The following is a 7,447-nucleotide window of genomic DNA, read 5'->3' on the forward strand; positions in this document are numbered from 1 at the left end:
TCACACATAAGACACATCAAGGACCAGCAGTAACCCTAGTACAGTCAGACATGGAACACACACCAGAAAAACAGAGGAGTAGATTAAACGTCTGCACTTACAACACCCCCACTCATTATCTCTAAATAAAGAAACACTCCTGCTAACACACGTCCACCTACATCAAACGTTCTAGTTTCCTGCATGGCCTCTTGCTTCTTCTGGATTTGTTGAGTTGGTGGGACGTGACTGAGGATTGGTCAGCACTATCAGCAGCTCCGCGGAGACTCCTGAGGTTCAGGAAGGTCAAACGCACAAACCAGCAAGAGTAACCTCCATCCACTCTGTTGATGGCGGAGGCTCGAGTCAGCAGAATTGCAAAGCCCAAGTGAGTACAAGATGGAGCATATGCTAATAGATATGCTAATGCTTCACTATCTTTGGTCGGTTACACGTGTACTGCTACGAGGAGCCTTTTAATTCAGCTCATGTGGTAAATCAGGGGAAAGACGAGGACATTTCGAGTTTAAACCCAAAGCATGTTTATTGTAGTCGACATAGCACGGTCACACATCTCTGTGTTCAGCTACACAACGCAGTGGGATGCCATTCTGCACACATTTCTCTGCTGTGGGTGGTGCTATCATCATCATCCCCCTTCATTGCATAAATAAGGAAGAGCTGTTTACTGTACATGGACCATGGCTCAGCACAACACCTCTTTGACTCCTTCCAACTCTCAGTGGGGGAGAAGGTGGCAAAGACATCCAATACAAACAAGACAGTCTTCAGTCTTCGAGACCGTACTTCCACCAAGGCCGAACAGTCATGCATAACACTGTTTAGTTCGTATAATGCAAATATAGAAGAAATTAGGAAGTGGTCTGATGCCCTAACTTATTTAATTGTCATAAAACATAGTCCTAAACACTGTGAAATCAAGATCAAGACAAAGTTGAAAATTGGCCTATGTTGAGGCGTTACCAAAACGTAATGAGGTCCTCCCGGGCCCAGGCCTTATCCCTCCACCAGTTTTGGTGGAAATGGGATGAGTAGATTTTTTGCATAATTGTGCCAACATAAAAAATAACAAAAATAACAAACTCAGAAGAGTGCATGCATATCGCTGATAAGTCCCAACGGTCCCCTGGTGAAACCACATTTAAATTCATGAGATCAAGATTTTTAATGCATCATGTACGCTAATTTGATCATTTTGTGACACTTAGTATTATCGGTTGTAATTTTGATGGTAAAATATGTATCACGTGTTTATGCATCTCTTCTCATGAGAAGTCTTTCCAGCAAACCGTGCTTTGATGTTGAACTTTACAAGTCCTTCCTTTCTCATGTTTCAAAATAAGAGCCTTGTGCCTTGAAAAGTGCCTTTCCTCAAAGTAAGATAATTTTGTCCTTCTGATACAAAGTGTTGTACGGGTCTTGCCTCACTACTTTACTTGCGTATACAGCTAAGGTTGCATTAGATGGCCTAGCTTTGTCCATTCCTTTCTTTACCTTTTATCCTTCATTACAGAGCCGATGTTTGACACTGTTCAAGGTCACGACAGGGTCAAACCTGTTACTTCTTGCTCCGATCCAAAACTTAAATCACGTGTCTTTCGCGGAAGTTGCCATTGCCCCGAAGTATTCTGCGTGTGTACATGGCTGGAGATGTCTGATTCTGCTTTGAATTGAGGGTTTGAGATTGGCAGTGCTGGCTGTGAACAGTGGGCACCATTAGTAAGGGGACAGCACTGATCAGGGAGAATAGTGTTGCTCATTACAGCTCTGTGGTGCAGGCCGACCACCTCAGCAGGTTACCACTGCTTCTCTTTAGACAGACAGCAGCACAAAACTGCAGAATGTGAGAAGCACTGGCATGCACTGCATGAGGGGAGTGCATCTAATAACACACACACACACACACACACACACACACACACACACTTAAGAACTGTCCTCTCTGCTCAGAAGAAGGCCCACAACCTGCCCACCCACACACGTACGAGAACTGGATCACACCCACGCACACTCCACTGAGTCACGAGGAAATGATTATAAAAAGACTGGAGATGGAACAAATCCGCCTGAACCGAGGTGTAAACACCCCATGCCACTCACTCACACTGCCTTGTAACGATGTAGACCCACACCTCCCGGACCCAATCCCAGAGAACACCTTCTCTGCTCGACAATATCCTGCTCGGCCTCCCTGGGAGGTGAATGCACAGGTCGGGTGGGGGAAGAGCGATAACCCCAGAGGACCTGAGTAAAAGGTCACAACACACCTATTTCTGAGGGGTGGGAATTGGGAATATGCAGGAACCACCCCTATCCTGAGGAGAAGAGGAATGGAAAATATGTGCACATGGGCCTCGTTTTTATTCAGTTGAATGGATTTAAGGTGCTGGAAAGAGGCATTTGTATTTAAATGAACAACTCTGATGACATTACAAAAGCAAAAAAGTCTATAAGATAAACGCAGGATGAGGAATACGACCTTCAGGGGCACTGACTTGATGACCGACGCCTAGAAGAGGTGTTTCCCTCCTCACAGCTGACATAACTGCGTAATGAAAACATTGCGCCTTTTTTTTTTTCCCTCTCCCCGTTTTCATCTCCTATCCGCATCACATTCCACCTCCTGACAGGTTCGATGACAGGTAGCGCATTTAATCACAACACAACTTCACTGAGGCATTTCTTTAATGCTTCATTAGTGGCGTCCGTAGAGGGGGGTCGTGTGTGTGTGTGTGCATGCGTGTGTGTGTGTGTGTGTGTGTGTGTGTGTGTGTGTGGGCGTGTGTGTGTGTGTGTGTGTGTGTGTGTGTGTGTGTGTGTGTGTGTGTGTGTGTAATGGTGGGAGATACTGCGATTGTCTCTGGATAATGTGTATCCGTGGGCAGGTTGTAATGGGGCAATGCGCCTACACGCTGCCTATGCGGTAGCCTCTTCCATGGCCATTACGCATAGGGGCACTAAAGGTGTTTCAAACACGGGATAGCCCTTCCGTTTGTCCCTCGTCACCCACCATTGTCCATTCACTGTATTCTGTCCAATTTCATATCACAGAAAATCCTAATTACATGCATATGATTCCCATCCAAATTGGGGCCAATGAGGGGGGTATCTCCTCCTTCCCCCAGAATTGCGCACGGACAGCGGTCTCTACTCACCTCCCCACCGTTTGGTTGGCGAGCTGTCGCATCCGATTGAACTGCTTCTTCATCTTGTATTTTCTGCGTTAACACCTACATGGGGGAAATACTCCGCATTATTATTTCTCTCAGTGTGACGGTCCGTGCTCCACAGCGGCGCAAAACAGAATCCACGCCGTCACATCGTCCTTCCCTCATCGCAAAGTGCCGACGCAGAAAAACTTGTCCCGCGATTACTAGTAAGTTTTTTCCTTTTTTTTTTCTCCCGATGATATTTTCTCTACATTCGCTCCATCGCCTGCGCAGTGATGCTGGAGCCCTTCGCCGCGGACACGCACAGGCAGGGAGCGACAGCAGCGACGAGCAGCCCCGCGGCTGCGCACTGCTGCAAACTGGGAAATGTAGTAAATCAACGCAGAGCCTCGACGAAGGAGAAGCCGGTCTGGGCTGTTTCAACCACGACGTGTGTTTCCCGCAGGTTTGAGATAAGGTGGTAATCTATTCAGAGAAGGTTGTTGTAAGTGATCAAACAGCCATTACCTACATGTTAATGTGTTTTTAATAAACCTTTTAATTAGTCTGGTTTTCAGCACTTTGCTATTACAGTATAATGTTGCTCTTATCTTGAACCACTTATTACAAGAATTTATATGAAAACTGATTGAGTTCAAAATGTGGAGAGTTGCACTGTTTATACGTAAATACATAGATAGGAACATACATGCACACATATAGACATACACATATGTACATACACACATACACATATGCATACATACACCCATCATTTAAAAACACACATATCTTGTTCAATTATTATTTTGAAAACGTGGAGAATATATAGGAGATGATGTACAACCAAATAAAGGATAATTGTTCGTAGAAAAGGAAATATTTCAAACAAATATATTGTTATTATATTTTGCTACAGGTCCTATATTTTCTTATGAAGAGCCAATTTAGTTTTTACACGATTCCAGTAACTACACTAATTTGCTCTCATATTAAAGGGTTGAAGCCTTTTCGTGTATAATAAGGTACCACGTACATTAGTCAGCCTGGCCAATACCACCATCTAGTGTCGGGCATGTGCCAATGCAACTAAAGATAAACGACTACAACACGTTTTTTTATTAAAAACAATAGATGAGGTTTAGAAATCCAGATTACATCAATTTATAATGGTGCATTTGTTTTTGTGAGAATATGCAATATAGAAAATCTGTTATTTTTGTGTGACAGTACTGAGAGTTGTGACTGTGCTCCGTCAGGTACTTTAGACACTGCGGTGCTTTTAGAGTGCCTGTCCAGGAGGGGGCAGTGTTATCGTGTAAACAACAGCACAGTGTGGAGCCTCTCCTGCAGCATCATGACTGGGCAGTGCGTTCAGGAAGTCTGTCTCCATGTTCAAACAAAGATGACGTGACACTTAACGCGCTGTGACTTGCTGAGCTTGTCTTGGAATCATTATCTGTTCTATCTATTTCATCAAACGTTTTCATCAAAGGCGCGATCATAACTCATGTAGCAAATAATGTTATGAGTGGATTATTTTTTTTTAAATGAGCACAAGAAAAGAATTGTTGCCCAACAAATTGGTGAAAGTGTAATAGAGTTTTGCAGCTGTAGAAATATTATCTTTCCTTTTTACTTTAACTTTATGCAGGTCTATTTTCAGCACTGACATTTTGCATAAATATGAGAGATGGACGCCAAAAAATCTCTTGAACTGAAATAAGATGCATTTTGGCCATGTACCAGTTGACTAGCCTATCCCAATGCTTCCAATAACCATCCTATCAGATGAAACCACCATCACCACGTTACCCACTAACCAGCCAATCAGATAGAAGCAAACAGTCCAATCATATTGATTCGCCATAAATACAATTTATTCTTTTCAAAGTAAATGTTGATTTCACAGCTTTAATTCCTATGCATCACCCCCCAAGCATAAGTAATATTGCTCTGTCTACTTTACCTAGAGAAAAGTCACACATTACATATAGAGTGTATATGGCGAACACTTGTAAAATGGCGATTACAGCTATCTTGTGTCTTGTGGACTGAAGAGTAACTTTTTTAGGAATCTGCTGGAGGCCTTAGGCAGATCCATGAATGCAACATGCTGCTATGAACAGGAAAGAGCCATCACAGCCCTCAGACAGGAGTGATGTCCCCTGTCTGTGCTGTCAGAAGGCCGTGATAGGCCAACAGGTGGGCTGTGCACCGACGCCACAGGGTTCAGAGGCCTCAGGGGGTAAATGATACAGAGAAAAGGCTGTTCCCTGCCCTCATTAATCTCCCGTGTTGGAAATTGAGAGGGGCGGGGGGATCCTTCAGCCTTGATCTCAACCTTTTGACCCCGTCAGATCATTTGTTTTCGTTAGTCCTCTCTCAGACGGGCTGGCCATCCCCGGTCCAGACACCCATCCTGTCCCTCACAATAAAGCATGGAGCACTTTTTGAAAGCATCTCCAGGGGGTCCTCTCGACTCTAAACCCAACCCCCTCCAAAAAAACGCTGCGCTCCGGCGGGTCTCTAGGCACTTCTAAATCAGTGTATATGATTCTTCACATCCGCTGACCTGCTCCAGGAACTATCTCACCGGTAATCCTTGCACAAGGAACCATATGAGATGAGATGCAGGAGGGGGCGAACGTAAAGTCAAACTGCTGAGGGATGGAGAAGTGCGTTCAAACCCTCAGACACAATCCTGATCCACTCGCAGCATTCGACTAGTGACAGCAGAAGAAGAGAAACATTCGAACGACAATTTGTCACGCGGCCTCCTGCTGCTCCGGCCGATGGGATGACCGAATGTTCTTCCTCTCACTCTAATGCTCCTCTGCTGGGCAGCTGGGGACTAATTGGCTCCCAGTTCGCCTAATGAAGCCCCCGCTCGGGTCACGACCTCGCCACCTGATGACCCGTTGCCGCGACTGATACAGGGGCTGCACTTTGACAGTGACCTGGTCAGACGGACGCCCTGTGGCTCCTCCACAGAAGTGTGGTATTACAGTGCGCTCCGGTACAGAGCTGCACTTACGAGTCCCGTGCATGCAGTCATTAAGATGGGTTCGGTCTTGGAGACAAAACGCTGGTGTGTGTGTGTTTGCTTTGCTCGAAAACAAACAAGGGTAGGGCGTCAGGCAGGATCTAATGGCATGTTTCGAACTCAGGTTAAGAGCTGCCCAGTCCACAAAGGGGGGAAAGAATGGTGAGATTGCCGTGTACATCGCGCTTGTGTTTAATCTTCAGACACATAGCATCGTATTACCCAGATCAATCAGTCTGGGTGTGAGGGGTGGGCTGCCACAGGCCTTTGGTCTGTCATTAAAAGAAAAGTGTTACATATTCATCAGGGGAGTGTGTGCAAGGCAGCAGGCAGGCACACTTTTTAATTCTGAGACATTTTTACATCCAATATGAGCACATCTCCAATGTTGGCTCATGTCAGGATTTGAGTTGAACCACTTGCAAAAAAGCAGAGAGGAATGCTTCTCTTTGTAGTTGACCTGGTCCTTGCCTGCTGAAGCCTGGGTGTGGAGCAGCAAAGCTCCCCATAGGCATTAAAGCAAGCCTTTCAGGTAAGCCCGAGCACCGAGGCCAGACTTTTGGGTTGTGTCTTTAAAGGGTTATCTCGGGCCATAATGAGCCCCAGCCAGCCGAGCACCAGGCCAAATGAAAACGCTGCGACATCTGAGGGGGGATGATATTACAGGTCTCCACTGCGGGGGCTGTTTTAACACGCAGGCAATGGCAGAAAATGATGGTTATCACAAACACCTTTCAGACGCTAAATGCAGGTCTGCTGCTGAGTGGGCCTGAAGTTTAGAGAGACGAGCCGAGCACTAAACATCGGGCGGTTTGTCGGACATGCAGGATGAAATAACAAGAAACTACAACTGGAAAATGCCAGTTTTGAAGAAACTGAGTTTAGATAGGTTGCTTCTGCACAAGCTGAAGCTAAACCTGAACGCTGGCTTATATAAAAAAGCAGTCAAAGTCATACGATGAGTAAAAAACTGAGTGTAAACAGATCTGTAAACAGCGCCTGGTGTCAAATAAGGGTCAGTGACATTTTAAACTTGGGAATTCCCAATTTCTCCGGCTTGCAGTTACATATCCCATTTTTCTTTTGTGTATGTATGTGTGAATCCGAACGTGTGAATTTATAACACAAACACATTGAGAATGCATAATGAGGTTGTGTAGCTGTAGAAATATATTGTGCATGAGATCTTTTACGACCGGTTGTTTTTACTGAACAGAACGGAAACATCCTTTATGGTTTTGTTCGGGAGGAG

At 45.2% G+C, this 7,447-nt stretch overlaps 1 protein-coding gene across 1 annotated transcript in view; it reads right to left on the bottom strand.

The window, feature by feature from the left end:
• Positions 1-3,483, bottom strand: part of arhgap44a (Rho GTPase activating protein 44a) — a 28,569-nt gene extending 25,086 nt beyond the window's left edge. The window contains exon 1 of the mRNA XM_053444279.1: positions 3,156-3,483. Within this exon, the coding sequence (XP_053300254.1) occupies positions 3,156-3,208 (53 nt within the window). The 5' untranslated portion in view covers positions 3,209-3,483. The remainder of the gene's footprint in view (positions 1-3,155) is intronic.
• Between the last annotated feature and the right edge of the window lie 3,964 nt (positions 3,484-7,447).

This window comes from Pleuronectes platessa, chromosome 16 (assembly GCF_947347685.1).
Source record: "Pleuronectes platessa chromosome 16, fPlePla1.1, whole genome shotgun sequence".
Taxonomy (NCBI): domain Eukaryota; kingdom Metazoa; phylum Chordata; class Actinopteri; order Pleuronectiformes; family Pleuronectidae; genus Pleuronectes; species Pleuronectes platessa.